We start from the raw sequence: 19,399 nt of genomic DNA on the forward strand, positions 1-19,399 counted from the left end.
AGGCTCCCGCATTACCGCCAGCAATGGGGTAGAGTATTCAGTGGACTATCCCTGGCGATGAAACTCTCATCATCATTAAAATAAAGTTGTTGTTTGAGTCTGGGAAGCACTGGCGTACGAGATACTAAAACACGCTCTTGTGTTATTGCTTTTACGCAAGAGCGCTTTTGAGCGCACTGGAAGATTATTGCACGTAATGCTGAGCCAGCGAAAGACGGAAAGCTTGAAACATCGCAGGGATGCAAGATTTATTCGAGTGAATGAGTTTGACTATCCAGACATGAAACCCTTGAACCACTTCATCCCGGCCATCAAGTACTTCTCGTCGCTTGGCAGGTAGCTGTGCATGCACCCCTGGAAAGGAACAAAAAGAGATGTCGTGAACATTAATGCGTCAGCACTGAACGGGCGGTAAACACAAAGTGCGACCACATAAACAGATCAACGTATCATCAAGCGGGTAGAGTGTTGACCGCGTTGGTGAAAACACATGGCGTGCGCGACAGTATGAGGAAGACACGAGAAGAGAGGGCAGTTCTCGTCCACCTCAATGTTACATGAGACATGACGAGTAATTGGGCTAGTTGGTGTGAATGCATGAAGAGCTCTGCATCGTGTTTACCTCATCATGTTACATGAGAAATATGCCGGTTGCCGCGAGTATGCTCCTCTGTGTGAATGTGGTACTGACTGGCAACAACGTAAGAAAGAATGTATAGAGGTTGATGGCGCGCCTCCGTGTTTCCTAGCGCGGCTTGGTACGTTGAAGTGAGGGTAGCTTTCATGACGTAGTTAGTAGTATCTCCGTGCAACAGTCAGAGTGTGTGAGTTCGAGTGCTGGAGCCTTTGATTCACCTGCCATCACTCAACTGATAGTGCACTCCAGCTCCACAATTATGCTCATTCTTCTTGTATCATCCTCGTGTTGTGACTCGGTTACGTTTGGCGATATGCTTTGAGGTGAGTGCGGGCAAGCTAACTTGGGCCCGCACCAGCACAGTACACGCGCGTGTGTGGCCCGCACCCGCAAGAATTGATTCTGTGCGACCCTCACCAGCAGTGCTGTCTGTATATCCGCTTGCCCACATTGGGACCCGCAGTAGGAAGTGTGCGGTATACACGTGTTCGGCCGCCAGATCGAACCCCCGCTTTCTTGTTCACCCTCTGGGTGATGAAGATGATGATGTGGGGACGACACACCAGCTTTACCCCAAATCAATGGATGCGTTCCTTCTGTTCGTTATTGACATAGTTGTTGGGGATTGAATATTCGACTGAATTACAATTTCTTCGAACTATAACTAATGAATTATTGTTTAGTAAGTACCGTAGGTATGTAAAGTACAGTTCATTCTTCCTGCGCAGGGCGGTCGATTTCCCTCCTGGCCACCATACCTTCAGCAGCATGTATCCGTTTTATGTGATGTCCGCATTGCTCTTGTAACATAACATCATGGATACTTCGTAGGTATCGTACAAACAAGTGAATCAGTCGACGTGAAAAGGCATGCTGAGAACGCATCACATTAGTTCGTTAAGTGCATTCCCACTCCAACAGGAATTAAGCCACGCGTTATTACTATCGCGGACCGCTTTCGTTCCTCGTTCACTTTACCGCTGTTTCTATTTTAAAATAATGGAAATTCGGAGTGTTGGTTACGTGTCTCGGACGGCTTCAATCGTATGCCAATAAAACTGCAATTCAACAGAGAGCCATATATGTCTGCATTAAGAATCGAACTCGCCCGAAAGCACTTACTTCCTGCAGTAGGCACATGGATTTATACGGCCGACGACAAAGGGCACTGCAGAGCTCGCGTGTGACAGAGAGGGATCACTTAGTTGGCCATGGAGTGCGGGTAATGCGCCATGGGTATGCGGGTAATGCGCCATGCGCCATGTATCGCCAGGGGTAATATCCTACGCTATTGCTGGTGGTGATGCGGGGAATGAAATAATGAGTCCCTTCACAATAAGGATCGCAGTCCTATAGTATCTAGAAAGCTCAAGAGAGGCTTCAGGACAGAGCATCGGTGGGCTGTATATCGGTGGGCCAGGGACCAAGCAATGTTGTGAGAGAGAGGGGACGAGAGCCCAGCTCTTTTAGGGATCCCGAGAGTACGGTTCGGGAAGGTTGGTAGTGTGGGCAAGGGAGAATAATGTGCTCTAGATCTTCTACAACACCGCACTGATAACATTGGGGAGAGTCAACTTGTCTCGACACGAAGAACACTCGCGATCCTCAGGACGTCGTGAAAGTGCTATCGCGTTCTCGCCCGTGATGGGATGTCCGGAGGGGATCCAGGGAATGCCATCATTGGATCTTTTAGTGATAGTCATTTGCGTACTTCCTGCGGCCGTCAGCTGGAGGACGTACATTAGTTTATAAGAGAAGTAAATTAATTTAATACTGCGTTGTGCACTTCAATGCCTGCACCCAATAATTAGTCTTCCGGTTTGTTTGCCATAACCAATTCAACCGAACCAGCAGTGATCATCTATAAAGTACAGAAATACTAGAAAGAGGAATATACAAATATGCAGGGGTACAAATACAAATTGAATGATTTCAATGGATACTCCATGCAGAGCCGTCGCGAGGCCAGTTTGCGCCCAGGGCAGGGCAAACCTGGAGCGCCCCCCCCCCCCCTCAATCTCCTGTTGTCGTAAAAAAACTTGTAAACAAAGAAAACTAAACGCTTATTTGCACTGCCGAGATTGTAAATTCAAATTATCTTCATTCCCGCTTTATACTGTCGAACCAACCTGCTAAGGCCTGCCGTTCGGCGCCCTCTCTCGCGAGGGCGCCCTGGGCGGCTGCCACTCTCGCACCCCCGTCACTACGGCTCTGACTCCATGCACTGGGTTCGATGTGCGATAAAATATAGCTTGCTAGATCTATCATATGAGCACAGTCCCTGACGGGATGCTACACGGAGCATTTCCGTCGAAGATACAGAAAAGTGATGGCATATTACAGCGCGTGCTTGACTTTCGCTGGATGTTTTAAATCAACTATGTAGGAAACACAGACGTTACCCTGGTTGTAACCTAATACTCCAAGGAATTCATCACTACACATTTGCTTATACATGAAGTTGAATTAAACTTAGGTACCTCACCCTTCGTTTTGACTTAGATGCTAGGAGGACTCTCACACATGGCAAAGTTCACAAGCCAAGCAATTATGTTCTATGTTGGACCTGCGGAAGGAAATGCCACTGCCACATATTTCTTTCAAAGTCTCAAGTCGTAAGCGGTGGAGCGAGGCAAAAAGGAGCCGGTCTCTTATATACTGGAGAGGAGTTCCTTGATAACGCGATCCGCCCGCGGCTGGGCATGTCTTTGAATGCCCGGCTGATAGAAAGGTCGTCGGGGCAGTATCGCTTGCGGTGCTGTTCCGGAAAGATGTTTCTTAAATCTTCCAAAGTTGGCTGCCTTAGACTTGGTGGCGCAGGACCTTTTATATTTTTGCTTTTTGGCACCTCGGCGCCTATTCTTTCTCATCGAAAAGGAGAAATGGAAAATGACAAGCTAGTGGCCGAAGTCGAAGAACATCATCGTCATCATAACACAACATCACCAACTCATAATACGAAAATAATATGCGCAAAACGATATATATCGCAAATGCAACTGAGTTTCTGCCTGGTATAAGGAATTGCTATGCAGGAAGCTGAGCCCCTTGAAGACCCTGTACTGTTGAGCAAAGCGAAACATAACTATGACACGAACAAAGAAGAACTAGGATCCCTTCGGCGTCTGCGTACAGTATTTGCCGGCCTCGTCGAGCATCCTTTAATTACAATCGCATACTGAACGAAATACTGTGTCCGGAAAGCCTGAGGAAAAATCTTCACGTGCAATATAATAACTAAACTACGAAAATGAAGCATTTCGGCTGAAATGCTAACGACTTCAGATTAAAAAATGGAAACTGGTTGTCGATCCTGAGCTACCACATTTATGCACAAGCTCAGAGAAGCTGATAAAATATGACGGAAATTTGAAAATAAAGTTTCCTTCGTCAGCCGAGAAATAGTACAGTCACTAAAAAACATGACACCACTTTAGTAAAACTTCAGTCAAAGTTCAGTAGAAATCATGCTATCCATAAAGGAAGCCTGCAGCTACCGAGGTCCCAGAAATAGTTTTATCAGATGCATACGCAGCTGAGCATAACTAAGCGACGGTTGTGCAAGCTTGCCGTTTGTGCGCCATCAGGTCTCAAAGTCCTCGAAACTTATCGGGGTGAAGACTTCGGGACGGCTCTTCCGCAGCTGAAGAAGACTGGAAATCCTATGTCCAGAAGTTGTCGACCGAAGTGTGGAAAGGAACATGACGATGATGAAGGAAACACATACGATGAACTGCGTGATGTGCTAGAGATAATTGAAAATTTGATGTTGTTCCTTTGTTTGTTTTGATCTCACATGTCATTCTTAGTTACACGTTGGTCCTGAATGTAGAACATGAGGCTAATAAAAGGGTAGTTCTGTATTTGTGCAGGACTTCAGAGCTTTGCATGGTGTGAATGCTGCTCATACTCGCAAGAAACGTAATAATATGAACCCTCTGCAACATTACCAGTGGCAGCTCAGCTCCACTACTTATTTGCTACTATTTCTGTCATTAAAAATCTTCATCCTCAAGCAAAATGTCAATTTTTGGATCAGTTCTATAATTAGCGTATATCTTTGGGTGGGTCAGTCCAACACGTGCCTTCTTTCATGGTATCACGTGGTGATACATCTTCGCTGGGAGTCTCCCATTTATTAAAGCAAAAACTTACGCGACGGCCTGATCCCCAAACAAGCTCAGCGGCAAGACTCGCAGTGGGTAAAGTATTTCGTATCTCCGAACATCAGTGTCACGATGTCTGCTCTCACCTGAACGAGACGCTGTTATTGTAGTGAGGCGAAACTATCGCCAAATTAACTATCGATACATATGATAGTTCAGAAAAGCTAAAGGTAGTGTTACGTTCGACTATGAATGGTAATGCCGGATTTTTCTTTTCTTTTCTGCTATATTTGCTTTTTACTACCGGTAATGTTGTACATGCCTCCGTTTTGCTACTCTCCCGTCAGCCATCGGTAGTAACACAGTTCAAAAAAGAAACCTACAAAAGGATGACTAAGAGACCGGGGCCCTGACCGGATACTCTGTCTCTTTGTCACTTTTTATTATTCGCGCTAGAATTCTGAGTGTTCTATCGCTCATCGGCGAGTAGCCGGGCACTGCCACCACGTGTATTTTTGTTTCGCAGGATACACCCCCAATATTTATGAGCTGAAGATGGCTTCACTGTCAGTGAATCCGCACGGGTTATCCGTCAATCCTGACCCTTTGGCGTAAGATAACGGTGCTAGAAAAGGAAAGTCACGTGCTGGAGATGCCGGGGATTGAACCACAGCCCTTTCAGATGCGAAACGAATACTCTGCCACTCAGCTACACCTCCCGATATTTGTCAATTAAAGATGGAACTTGTTAACATCCTGACCTACAGAGACAACGTACCCGTCATTTGTTCCTGAAAAGATTATGTCGTCGACTTAATCCCAATTATTGAAGAATTTACGAAAGTTTCAGTCGCGAGGTGAAGGGCCTAGCTTGGCAACTGTACGGGCGCACCGGCTACGTTTGATGCAGATCTCGTGTGGGCCACAAGAATTACAAAACACGTTCAAAAGTCAATATGAACTGAAGACGAGGCGAGGGCAAAAATTGAACTCGTCGAGGGGAAACCTAGTCCCGTGGGAAAATAGATACCTGTCCCTTTGTAGCAGCTCTGGCGTATCTTTGCATTGCTGTATTGTACGCTGTAATACTCTATGTCGTGCAGTCTGTCGCCACAGACGAATGCGCACAAAATAAGTTCCACAGAATGTCTGCTACAGTTGTCTGCAAATTGCCGATGCAATGTATGCGTCGCTTAAACCTATTCTTAAGCCTACAGCATGGCGGCTTAGCTCTCCTGCACCTCCAAATCAAGTTGAAGGTACAAATATTTTGATACTTTAGAGAAGTAAATGACTCTTTCTCAGTGTAGCGCTGCAAACACTTGACAACAGCGTACCGCGCCAAACAGTACACGAGGAACAGGAACGATGAGAAGGGGACAAGCGCACATTTACAACTAAGCTTACGAGTATAGTGTAAGCAAGTGGGTAGTGTTGAACTGAATATGAAAGGAAATAAACGGAAATAACCTTTTCCCTAGAGTACCTGTTGACGGTCAACCGGAAAATGCTTTATTGAGACACCATGGCAGTGATTCTACCAAAGCTGTCTTATACAGAGAGTGCATTCCGCCACCTAGCTCAACAGACGTTCAAAGACGTGTCGGACGAATGAAGATCGCGATTGGTTCAGCGGACCTTGTATGCCGACTTCACTGGAAAGTACTTCCCGCCATAACAAGGTCAAGGAAAAAAAAATTGTTTCGTGGTATCTGAACTGCGCAATAGACGATTTTAAAAAGATGCGCACCCCACCAAGCGCGCTGCGCAAAGGAACTTTGAGAGACATTGCTCTGTCGTCTGCCTCGGTTATGGTTTACCCCGGCTGCTGCTGCGCACACCGGGAATGTTGTTGTTCTTCTTCTACTTCCGCCTCTGGTTTGGGGGGGGGGGTGATTTAGGGGGAAGCAGGGTGTCGAACCGAATCGTTTTTCGTTCCGGTTCAATCATAAACGGTCCGGTACCGGTTCCGCTTCTGGTGGGCATATTCATTCCCAGAAAAACATCAATGTTGCAAAATGTAAAACCGTTTATTCCACATACATGGTATTTAATATTAATAGGCAGCTGTGAAATTGGTAGCTCCTAGCTGGTTCCTGTAGGTGACTGTCTGTTCAAATAGGCTTTCCCCTTTCTTGAAGCCCATGATACAGAAGGACTTGTTTGTCGTGATGTCATACCTAAAGTGCTTTCTTGCTGGATTGGTGCGATCGTGTCCCATCCGAATGTCTGTTGCTGCTTCCTAGCCAGCAAGCACCACCGAATGAGTACGACGCAAATCGAGGAACACCTTCACTCACAAACGCGCTCGACGGCTGCGTTTTCTTTCCTTCGTGTCCTGTCCACAAAAGAAGCGCCACTTCGTACTCGCTTGCCCTCGCAGATACGTAAATGTATTCAACTTCACTGCTCTCAAACAAGGCACGCGTTGCGCGACATTACCGATAGAGAAGCCGTTACGCAGCCCCCTTGGGTCTTGTTTAGTTGAGGAGGGTTTGGGCGGATGAAATTAAAGCGAACACTACGGCACATTGGTAGAGAGTCACAACTGGTCACATGTACCTCTAAGTCTATGTGCGCGAACGATAAAACGTTACAAAGGGGTCATAATATACCGACATACATTCCACCATAACCGTAACCTTCGTAAAGTATCCGTGACATGACTTCAGAACACACGACGTCAGTTTCATTCGCTCATTCGTAATCCAAACTGGCGAAACTTTTTCCTTGGACCGAAAACCGTTAAATCAATTTTTCGGTTTCCCTCCTGAGCGAAAAAAACGTATACGGTTCCGATTCCGATTCCGCACCAAAATAGCGTTTTTTCTTTTTCGGTTTTCGATTCGCTCCGACTCCCTGGGGGGAAGGTGCGGTCAGCTTGCTCTGAAGTGGCGGCTCGGTGCACCCGCCCGGCCCGCTCGGCCCGCCTCTGGCCGTCTAGTAATGCTTGATGGCGCTCAAACTTCCCATGAGTCCTTGCGTGCCAAAGGTGGCGCTTGCTTTTGTAAAAAAGGTCTATGTGCTCAGAGGAGCAGGAAACGATGCTCCACGTGTTCCTACACTGCAAAGGACTTTCAGAATATGGTGAACGATGACCTCGCTCTTGAATGGACCCGCGTCAAGTTCCTGTGTTTTCATGGGCACTCCTACGCTGACGCCTTCGGCAGTCTCGTTGTTCTAGGACTGTACTCATTGTAGTGCTATAGTATGCACATGAAATAGTGGGACATACCTTTTGCCCCTGTGATAAAAATCCACCGATTCACCACATCCGATCTGTCATGTCGTGCCAAGAAGGTGAGGTAACGGTTCAAGAAGAGGATACACCCATAACCAAAACCAAGATTAGACTTTACTCAAAAAAAAACCCAAAGGAATCACAAAAGCACAAGCGTGCACAACGTTAAAACGTTCGAAGAAGAAAATATAAATGGTCAAAATCCGATGATGAAATCTTTCTCGTCGTCGTATCCTTTCCTTTTGTCGTCGTCGTCGTCGTTTTTAGTGAAATTTCCGCAACATATACTCCCCCCTGAAAGCAGCTGCGGAGCTAGCTACTTTCCAAGACTGTTTCGAGAGGGTACAACAGTTGCACTGGTCTTCTTGTCGTCTTTCCAGTTGGGAGTAGCACAGAACATGCTCTGACGTGTCCATCTTGTCCGCGGTGGTTATCCGTTACACGAACAGTTTTCCACATAAGTCGCGGAGTCTTTTCTTCGTGCATGAGCACAATGTCACCCTCCTTAATTTCATTGCTTCCGACTGGAGAAGCTATGTGTGCTGACCTTAGCTGCAGCAAGTAGACGGCCCGCCACCGTTTCCAGAAGTGGTCGGCTAACAGTCGGCAGTGGATCCATCTTCTGGTAAGTGCTTCTGAAGTAGAAACTACCTTCGGGTTAGTATGAGGCTCGGGGAAAGAAAGTAGGCGTTTTCCGATGAACAGGTGGGCTGGCGTAAGTGCCCGTGTCTCCGACGGGTTCGCTGCCAAGTAGGTAAGCGGTCGGGAGTTTATGGCTGCTTCGGCATCTTGAAGAACGGTCTGTAGCTGTTCGAAGTTGAGGCTTTGCTTGCCGAGTACCTTCCTGAGAGAGTCTTTGACACTTCGCACGAGCCTCTCCCACCAGCCCCCCCACCATGCCGCTTTCTCTGGGATGAACTTCCACCGAATCTGTCTTGAGGATAGATACCCTTGTGTTCTGTCGTGTCGCAGGACAGACCAGAGTGCTTTGAACTCCTTTTCGGCGCGTTTAAACGTGAGCGCGTTATCGGAGTAAATAGTGGCTGGGGTCCCGCGACGAGCGATAAAACGCCGCATACCTAGCAGGAAGGAGTCTACGGTGAGGTCCGACACTAGTTCCAAGTGCAATGCCCTTGACGTCGCACAAGTGAATAACGCGACGTACGATTTGTCGGAGTTTTTCTTGCTCGAGACGTACAGTGGCCCGGCGAAGTAAATGCCCACTGTTTCGAAGGGGTGGCCTTGATGTACTCGGTCCGGTGGCAGCGGTGCCGTCGGAGACGTCGCTGCCTGCGCTCGAAAACGTCGACACGTACCGCACCTTGAAAGTACACTTTTCGTTAGTTGTCGAGCTTGCGTAACCCACCACCTTTCGCGAACGTCGTTCATAGTGGCCTGGACACCGCCGTGCTGGGTCCGCCGATGTGCGCTGTTAACGATCAGGTAAGACAGCCTATGACGTTTGTCTAAAATTATTGGGTGCTTTACAGTCTCTGTTTCTGGTGAAAATTCCAGGCGTCCCTTTAATCTCATGATCCCATACTTGTCCAAGTAGGGTTGCAACTTGCCAATCTTGGAAGCCTTCGGAATGGCGCAGCCACGTTTCAGTTCCTGCACCTCGTGAGGGAAGCTCTCTTGTTGAGCAACCTTTATCCAGTACTCATCGGCTGCATTGATTTCCTCGGCGGTAATCCACGGTGCGGACGATTGGGCTGTCTTGTTGCATCTGTCAATAAACCTCTAGCCCAAGCGGTAACTCGTAGTAGTTTCACGTGGCTGCTAAAGTCCTGGATATCCATTAGGGGCTCTACTTTTTCGAGAGTCACGTGCATCACCTGCGAAGAGTTACTGCGGGCTTCCATGTTCGATTCTTCCGTCCGGGACGGACCATCAAATTTTGGCCACTGAGACTCTCCGTCCTTGAGCCAGTTGGGACCTTCCCACCAGTGCGAGCTCCTTAACAATGCGTGAATCGTCATGCCCCGCGTCAAACAGTCCGCGGGGTTTTGTTTTCCTGGGCAGTACCGCCATTGATCCGCTGTCGACGTTGCCTGAATCTCCGTTACGCGGTTGCACACAAAAATCTTCCATCTTGCAGCTCCTCCTTTTATCCAAGTGAGTGCAATGCTGGAGTCCGCCCAGAAATATGTCGGAACAGACGGCATACGTAGCGCGTGTTTGAGAAATTTTGCGGTTCTGGCAGCAATGAGAGCTCCCATGAGCTCCAGCCTGGGAAGCGATAATTTCTTGAGAGGGGCTAGGCGAGCCTTAGAGAGAATCAACGTACATTGTACGTTACCGTCGTAGTCTTCACATCTGAGGTATGCACATGTCCCATACGCTAGTGGACTCGCATCGCTAAAAAGATGAAGTTGTGTTGACGTAATCGTCTCTACACCTCTCTTCAGGTTCCGTGGAACAGATACATTAAGTAGATCCGCCAGTTCTGCTTTCCAGGAGTCCCAGTCACCTCTGACGCTGTCCGGTATTGGCTGGTCCCACCCCACACCTTGCTGCCAAAGTTGTTGAAATACCATTTTGGCCTTGATAGCGAACGGTGCGGCCAGTCCGAGTGGATCGAAGATCTTCGCGACTGTCTGAAGCACCGAGCGTTTGCTGTCGCCTACTTGACTGAGTGCTTCGAGGACGTTCGGTCCATTGAAATTCAGTGTATCCAGTCTGGTGTCCCAAGTTAGTCCGAGTACTCTAGCTGTCTCTCACCTTCGGTATCTCGAATCAGTTCATGTTGAGAAACTCCGGACTTCGTGCTATCGACGTGATCTTGAATTTCACTACAGTTTGATGCCCATTTCTTTAACGGCATGCAAGCGTCACGCATTATGGCAGTTGCGGTCTTTATGATGCATTTTGCCTCTTCTACTGTATCGGTGCCGGTGAGCAGGTCATCAACGTAGAAAGAGTCTGCCATCATTTTCGCAACTTCTTGTTCAGGCCCGGAGACATTCCTGAGGTGATGAAGCATCGTAGCTCCTAGCAGAAAGGAACTTGCCGACGTCCCAAAGGGCACCCGTGTCATCCTCCATTCGCAAATAGGAGGTAGACAATCGCTTGAGGTGGGTGGCTGCTCAAACCAAAGTAACCTTAGAGCGTCTCTGTCTTCACCTCTAACGGCGACTTGCAGAAAGGCCTTTTCAATATCGGCAAATAAGGCCACGTTGTTCAGGCGGAAGCGCAGTAGCGTCGATAGAAGGTCACAGTTTATCTTCGGTCCGGTTTCGAGACAGTCATTTAACGAACAGCACCCTGCTGCATGGGAAGACGCATCAAAAACAACTCTCACTCTTGTTGATGTTGATCCCTCCCGAACTACGGCACGGTGAGGCATGTAGTACAACCGGTCACTCGTTTTTTTTCCCCTCTTACTTGTTCATTACTTACTTGCAATACCGTCGCTCATGTATTTTTGAATAGCACGGTCGTATTCTTCAAGTTTCTTCTCTTTGTGCAGTCGTTTTACTAAGCTCCTCAGTCGACGTTCAGCAATGTCACGGTTGTCAGGTAAGTCGGACACAGACGTTTTCCATGGGAGCGTAACAGTATACCTGCTGTTCTCTTTCGATACCGTGCTGAAGAACTGTCGGAGAACTCTGTCGTCATCTTGAACGGTGGTTTCATCTTTTATGCCGATGCCGTCAAGTTGCCACATTTGGCGTAGCGATCTGGAGTTTTCGCAATTACAGGCAGCATCGGTTCTTTGCACGCAAGTCATAAGACTTGACGTAACGCAATCCACACCTTGTGAGTTTGTGGGGCCTTGAAAAGTCCACCCTAGTGTAGTCTCGATTCCCACGAAGTTCTCGTTGTTGTAGCACCGCTCGATTCTGCCGGTGACGAAGTTCCATAGCTGGTCCGCACCCAGAAGTAAATTAATCCCACTTAAATTCGTTGCGTTCTGAAACATGAGGTCGTCGGCTATGACGCCGCCGCTTTCCTGAATTCTGGTTACCAGATCAATATTCAAAGGTGTGGCGATGATGTCCCTGCAGATAACGGGTACTATGACTGCCTTTAGCAGATACTCTGAAGGCGAGAACTGACTGCGTAGACTGAGTTCCACGACGTTACATCGTTTTCGTTCTGAACTTGCACAAGTGTCGCCGAAATATTGAGCGTGAGCGTAACAGTGTCGATCACCTTGAGTTTTAGGTGATCAGCCAATTGCTTGCTTATGAAGGTTTGTTGACTGCCTCCGTCCACGACTCCTCTAACGTAGATGCACTTTCCTCTTCCGACGGCCCAGCATCTAAAAGTCTGTAGGACCACTGTGCCGTTCCTGCAAGCTCCTCCGGGTACTAGGACATTTGTGACATCCTTAGCATCAGCTATGGCCCGTTCTTTCTTATCGGGCTTCCACGAAGGATCGCACATGGATGTTACGTGACGACCGCCGCAATTCCTGCATCTCATCCTCCCTCGGCAATCTCTGGCGCTGTGGCCCTTCTTGGTACAGCGAAAACATCTTTTATCCTGAGCGAGCTTCGCCTTCTTGTCGCTCAATGGTACTGAACGAACACACTCTTCAGTACTGTGCTCAATGTTGCTGCAGAAGAAGCAAGGTGCTGGGTTTGTAGATGCGTTGTGTAGAACTGCAGCAGATGGATTTGCTCGGCCTAGGGTAGCTGGTTTGCTGACAGGCTGAATTTGTTTCTTGAGATTACGTTCTGCGACTTCGCTTTTCTCTCGACTCTCAACCTCCACGTGAAGGAACTTCAGCACTGCCTGTAGTTCGTCGGAAGCTGTCGTTGACGTGGACGCCGCTGCGGTGTCTCCTGCATCTGTTGGGCTTGTAGTGCTGGTGGTGGTCGGGCGCTGAACCGAGCGGTAAAAGTCTATTACGATTTCCGATGGCAGGGAAGATAATAGTATTTCTGTTAGCATTGCTGCGTAAGAACTGTCTTGAACTCCGAGTGAACGCAATCCACGTATGTGACACTGCACGTGGTCGTAGAATCGTCGCAAACCTAAGACGTCTGAGGGGGACTTGACTACCGGAAGGCTACGAAGCTTTGCCAGTAGCTGCCTTTCTATTCTTCTTCGATCACCGAAACGCTCCTTGAGAATTTCTGTAGCATCGTCGTACGAGGCCTCTGTGGTAGGAAGTCCAGCTATCGCTGTGGCAGCAGATCCAGCCAGTAGGGAACGAAGGTACTGGAACTTTTCTATCTTCACTAGGTTCTTGTTCTCATGTACGGTTGCGTTAAATTGTTCCCAGAAACTGTGCCATTCGCTTAACTTGCCGCTGAACGTTGGAAGCCTCAATTTGGGAAGTTTTATCCCAATATGACGTTGTTGCGACGACGCTTGCGGTGAACTCGGTTCGTTCGAGGCTCCCATTGACGACGCAGCCGCCGCCTGTAGCTGTGCCAGTTTCCAGTTCAAGTTGGCGACTGTTTCTGTTACTCTGTCCTCATACTCCAAAACACTGGCGCACTCACATTCGTAGTCCTCATCGGTCACAAGCGGCTCGATGGCGGTATTCAGTACGACGAGCTCCGCATTGCTTGTAGTGAGAGGTTGGAGTAATGCATTCAGCACTTCAGCTTAGGCAGTTCCATCTTTTAGGGCAGTTGAAGCTTCGTTGAGAATTCTCGTAGTTTGAGCTCGTCGAGTTCCACGCTTGGACTTGAGGCGTTCCATGGATGCGACGAATTGATGGCTTGGCTCTTCGATCTGGCCACGACAGACGCGTTCCCGGGTTTCGGCACCAAGGCGATGTGATACAAATCCACCGATTCACCACATCCGATCTGTCATGTCGTGCCAAGAAGGTGAGGTAACGGTTCAAGAAGAGGATACACCCATAACCAAAACCAAGATTAGACTTTACTCCAAAAAAACCCAAAGGAATCACAAAAGCACAAGCGTGCACAACGTTACAACGTTCGAAGAAGAAAATATAAATGGTCAAAATCCGGTGATGAAATCTTTCTCGTCGTCGTATCCTTTCCTTTTGTCGTCGTCGTCGTTTTTAGTGAAATTTCCGCAACAGCCCCCTTTTCGAACTGCACAAAAGCAGGCCATAGAATCATCAGAACCTAGGATACAATACGACTCGCCACTGTGAGTAGAAGTGGCCAATGATTGCGTGTTTAAGCTGGACCAATAAGCAGCTGTGCCGAACGTGAGTGGCTATCTAGGGAATACTCTAAACATGCACTGAATAACTGTTGAAATGAATTCCGCGTGTGAGTGTGTTTCTCTGTCCAAAGCCGTTGCAGAGCGGACGCGGCTAGTGGTGTCGTGTCTATGCTAGCCTGTGATACTATGGACGAAAAATTATTTTTCCACTTGTCGTATCAGACGAAGTATAAACCCTTCAACGCGCATACTGTTCAATCTCTGACATAAGAGCTCCTGCCATTCTCATTGGTAGTACTGAGCACGCGACCGTCATCGTGTTCTCTCTCTGACTGAAACGTCAGCCGTGACGTCACAGCCGCAATAGGTTCGGTATCCACGCTGCAAGTATTCCGCGAATTTATTAGCCCCCTGCTCTAGAGCTTCGAGTGCATGTTTGCATCCATGCAAATAATGACATTTTACTTTGGTCCGCAATAACTTAAGAAGAGGTGTCGCGACCCCATTAACCTCTGAACGCCCTGTGGTCGGACAGGCGTAAGCCAAACAGGGCTTTGTGTTCTTGAGAGGTTAAGGAGATATAGCTCGGATCGGGGGGAGGGGGGGGGCAAAATCAGAAGAATGCGACGGCTGGGTCAACATTGCGGTGTCTGCAGGTGTGGACGGATATACTCGATTAATGTTCGATTATCCGAAGGAGCGCTCCACGCGTGAGATAGTCGAAGCAAGTGGCATAGCCTGAGGGGGGGTCACACTCCTCTCGAAACCGTACCTTTCGTAGTGCATTTGAGAGAGGGTAACGAAATCTTCCTCACCCATGTAATGTTCCCATCGCGACCCTCCCGAAATAGTGTTCTGGCTACGCTACTGGTCGAGGCAGGGAGGATGGAAGATTTCGGTGACAGGTGCATCAGCAGACCTAACTCACACTTAGCCGAGAAAGAACAGGTGTATCTAAAAGGAAATTCGTGCCTTTTCGCATGCACGGGCGAAGAACTGACAGGGATAGCTGTATCGTCCACGCGCATCCATGCACGTGCGAACGTCTCGTCGGTACAAAGCCACAGCCTATCACGAACGTCACAGACATGTGCAAATGTGCAACAAAGCATGTGAAGTTTGTTGCTCAGCGCACACTCCGACGGACGCGCATTCGTTTCAAGTACACACGTCATGGCCACGACTTGTTGCTCGCGTACTTGTTCGTTCTCTACGCGTTCCCTATCTCTGGAATATTCTTAGCTTCCTCAAATCGCAACCGTGTTGCGTTCCCTCAGTGTGCAGTCGTGGTGTCTGCGTGCAGCCATTGCCTTTTGGGACGCTTGTTCTCTCGATGTGCTACGTCGTTCGCGTGCTCAAACCGGCACGCCGAACCTCCCTATCTGCGAACGGCCTAGAACTCTCGATGGCCACCACATACCGTCTGGTACACAGCATTGGTGACCTCCACTGACTGCTCTCGCCGTCACCTCGCTTTTCTTTGTCTTTTTTTTTTTATCAGCTCTCCCGTTTCCTACTGCATCAACCAATGGTGGGCCTAATAAAATGCCAGGAACCACACGCGGTCTTGACAAAAGCTCCCTCACACAACTATCGCTGTAAAATAGTGTAGGACACTGTTCGAGATCATATGTATGGGTTGGCATCACTAATTTTTAGTTGTTCGTCACATGAAACACATTGTAGGATGTCAGCGCCATATCGTATATCTCTGCCCGTGAACAGTTGTTCCCACTCGTGTTCAGTAAAAAGGATCTTCCACACCGAAAGCCTGAACGGTGTGCCACGACGGCTCCCAAGGTAGGTACGCTATCGCCGGGCTATTTACCGGCAACGCCGCGCGCAGCCGACAGAACGTTCAAGAAACTCGGAAAACCCAACAAGATATCGTCCAGTTTTTGCACGTGCATTATTTGTGAGAAAGTATGGCGAGGACATAACGCTCTAGCGAATGTCAAAAGGGGTGCAAGAAACGCCAAAAGGTTGCGAAACACGGGTCCTATACCGTAGTTAACCTACGTTCGCACAACAAAGTGGCCGCTTTCGGGGCGAGGAGCGGCGAATTGGAAAATAGCGAGTGTCCAGAGCGACTGTCGCAGTAGTCTCGACTTCCTTACGCGCTTTGTTGTCTCGTTTTTTTTTCCTTTTTTTTTGTCTTCTACGACGGACTTTCGTGGTCCTCGCTTTGATTGGTTGTCACTGCATTTCTGCGATCGTAAGTCGCGCAAGGAGCCATTGCTTGGACGGCCTCTGGTGACCAGTAGGCGAAATTTCTGCCGTTATAGACGTGGTGCAGTTACGGATGTTTACAGGGTAGTGGGAACATCGCTTGCACTCGTGCCCGGTGACACCGTCGGAACACGAGGTGTGCCTCCTGAGGTTCATTCCAAATTTTTCCTATGTGCAGTATTTACGACTGAAATCACGAAGTACAGCAGAGATTGACAGCTATGCAGAATTAGCTGGCGTCTTACGTGAGGACTGTCAAATGGGGTAGAGAGTTCAACAGAAAGAAAAAGAAAAGAAAAATGAAGCATGTGAGCCAAAACAACCATGAGAACAAAATGTTTAGATGTTGCGCACGTGCGGCTGAATGAGTGCACAGTTTTCAGCCGACTCAAACAATGTTGTCGCGCTCTTTTTCAATGTGTATGCTTATACTACGTGAATTACGAATACTAGCACTTACCCTCAATAACTGGGTAAGCGCTGAGACATTGAAATTGTACTCCTGGCAGGCCTCCTGGTGGAACAGCAAACAAAGACATAAAAGACGCAAATGTTAACACCAGTATCAGGATACATGGATTGAATATGCTCAGCAGACTTTTATTAGCGAGGCCCGTGTTTAGTTAAAATACCTCTGTGGGAAAAAAAAAATACAGGACGGTTACTATTGGGTAATGCGAATTTCGGCGGTAGTAATTGCATGTAGATGTTGACACTTTTATTGCTGATATATTCAATTCAATTCAATTTTTATTTTTCTTTCAGACGGGAGTAAAAAGCCAGAAGGCTCGACGAAGACTCTGCTCTGCACATGTAGAGCTATATATGTTCAGCTGCTTCAGAATGACGAACACTGCCTTGTGATCTGTGAAGTGCGTGGTGATGTGTAGAGCAGGGATTAGTGAGACAAAAATATTACTGAGATCAGAACAAAAACAGAACAAGAAACGGCGACAAAACGGGACGCTTTCCGTGACACCATACCCACCCCTGCTTATGTCGCAGCTGCTTTGAGTAGCCTTAGATTAATTTAACCTGTTTTGTGTCACCCAATCCAACAGTTTTGTGATACAGCCATAGCGATTTCTCGAGAACTTCCCGTTAACAACTACCGCCGTAAAAATGGCGCTCGCTCTGTTTGGTATTACAAATTAACACCATACCCGCGTCACACAGGCAGCATTCAATGATCATTGAAAGTAATGACCATTGAAGATGTGCCCAACGTCAAAAGGACGTAAAGCGTCGACCTCGCAAAACACCACCGGACCCAACGTTCCCCGACGGATTGAAAAGTTGTGCTCGTTAAGACGCTACGAGCATGTTCACTGTCCATCGATTTCAGTGAGTATTGAAGGGTGCCCGTAGGACAGGGATATTATTCTAAACTGGGTTCGACGCCTCTAGTGAACACTACGCGCTGTTAAGAATTTTCCACCGAGCCCGCAAACGACTTCGGATTCTCCAAAAGTGAGTCACTACTTCCAAAACACGCCGCTATTTGCTGTGGCGAGTTCGTTCTCCTAAAAGCGACCTTCCCGTCTCCACTCCCCTCCCAACGACAGAAGACTGACCGCACCTGAGCTGAAGATACGTAATTCGACTTTGAAACGTTGTTTATCTTTGCCTATATATGATTTCGGAAGATTACACTTCGTTCCGGCGCTTTCTCTACAGACCGAGCCCATCAACGACGAACCGTAAGCGATACGTACCGGATCCAATGATGAAAGAAGTTGCATGTAGGTGTCGAAGCAATCGATGAGGCCTTTCCTATGTGCAAGTGATCCAGGACGAAAGCTTTTCTTTTCCTGCGTCAAAATGAAGCGAGGCAAATTTAACTGAATAATGCCTCCTAATACACAATGATCAAATTTGATTATATTTCATAATCGATGGTCTGCGTTATGTCAGAAAACCGTCAGCTGTCTTCAGCGTCAACCGCCTTGTTGGTCAGCTGATAGCCTACGCCAAAAGCAAATATGCAAAAAGCAACCGTTATCAACCCCAGACGTTTTGAAATAACGCTTGCTGTAGTGGAAGTCATAACATAATTGCGCGGTGCTCATCGGAGTGCCTTTATGGAAATGTGAAATTGCTCCTCTGCATGAGCATGCATTTCGTGGCCGAATGAGTTGTGGCGATCTCATTATGCGGAAGCTGTCATCCAGACGAATGCCATTCGATATACACGTATAACGCGACACGAATGACGTTAAGACTGAAATCATTACGCACTTAATGCCATTTTTCGTGCCCGTGTGGCTGCGATATTACAAAGACCAACGGCATGGTCGGGCTGGTAAGAACCTCCGCTCGACGGTGGTAGCCAAGGTCGAGCTAAGATGGTGGGTTCAAATCCACTGGCTGTGCTGTCGGAGGGCTTCCCTGGGTTTTCCCACAGACTTGACCGAAGAATGTCGGCACAGCCCCTGAAGTCGGTAGAGGAAGCATAAGCTAACCATACCTGCTGTCCTCTATCCGTCACTCGACGTCCGTACGTTGCTCATAGCCACAGTTGGTTTGTCGGAATGAAGAAAAAAAAAACAAAAGTACAAAGAGCATATGTGACTCAGCACAGATGATTCGTAATGAAAGAATGATGCACTTTCCGATATCCAGTGAAGTTGGATGCTGTTGGAAGTTTGCGATAGCACATGTCATCGTCCCAGATGACTTTCCCTTGACGCGGTACATGGTAAAACTGTCCGTTTAACCCATAATGAGATTGTTTTGGGATGTTGGGTGATTGCTATATGAGAGTGATATTGGGGATGGGGGTGATCAATATTGTAGTGATCATGTGAAACACGAAATACAGACGCACGTAAAAAACGTTCAAAAGCGACACTGGTATTGCGATACCCCCTCATCTAGGCGGTATACCATTACCGCCAAGGATAACTTTGGCACGCCACGCGCTCTGATGCCTAACACCAACCACGGAGAGAATCTCGGAAGTGACGACGGGTATTCATGTGGAACGACACCAACTATGATGTTCAACAGTTGAATACAGCCACGACCTGTCGGTATAGCACTCCACTAAGAGTGCTAAGCAAGAACGAGGTACATCCCACGACTAAG

The 19,399-nt window shown here is 47.9% G+C and overlaps 1 protein-coding gene across 1 annotated transcript in view; it reads right to left on the bottom strand.

Annotated features, from left to right (window-relative positions):
- Positions 1–243: 243 nt before the first annotated feature.
- The window catches only part of LOC135376086 (uncharacterized), a 39,067-nt gene continuing 19,911 nt past the window's right edge, over positions 244–19,399 (bottom strand). The window contains exons 5-7 of the mRNA XM_064608664.1: positions 18,028–18,123; positions 16,773–16,826; positions 244–354 (exon numbers count right to left, since the gene is read on the bottom strand). Coding sequence (XP_064464734.1) covers positions 271–354; positions 16,773–16,826; positions 18,028–18,123 — 234 coding nt within the window. The 3' untranslated portion in view covers positions 244–270. The remainder of the gene's footprint in view (positions 355–16,772; positions 16,827–18,027; positions 18,124–19,399) is intronic.

Source organism: Ornithodoros turicata, chromosome 1 (genome assembly GCF_037126465.1).
Source record: "Ornithodoros turicata isolate Travis chromosome 1, ASM3712646v1, whole genome shotgun sequence".
NCBI lineage: Eukaryota > Metazoa > Arthropoda > Arachnida > Ixodida > Argasidae > Ornithodoros > Ornithodoros turicata.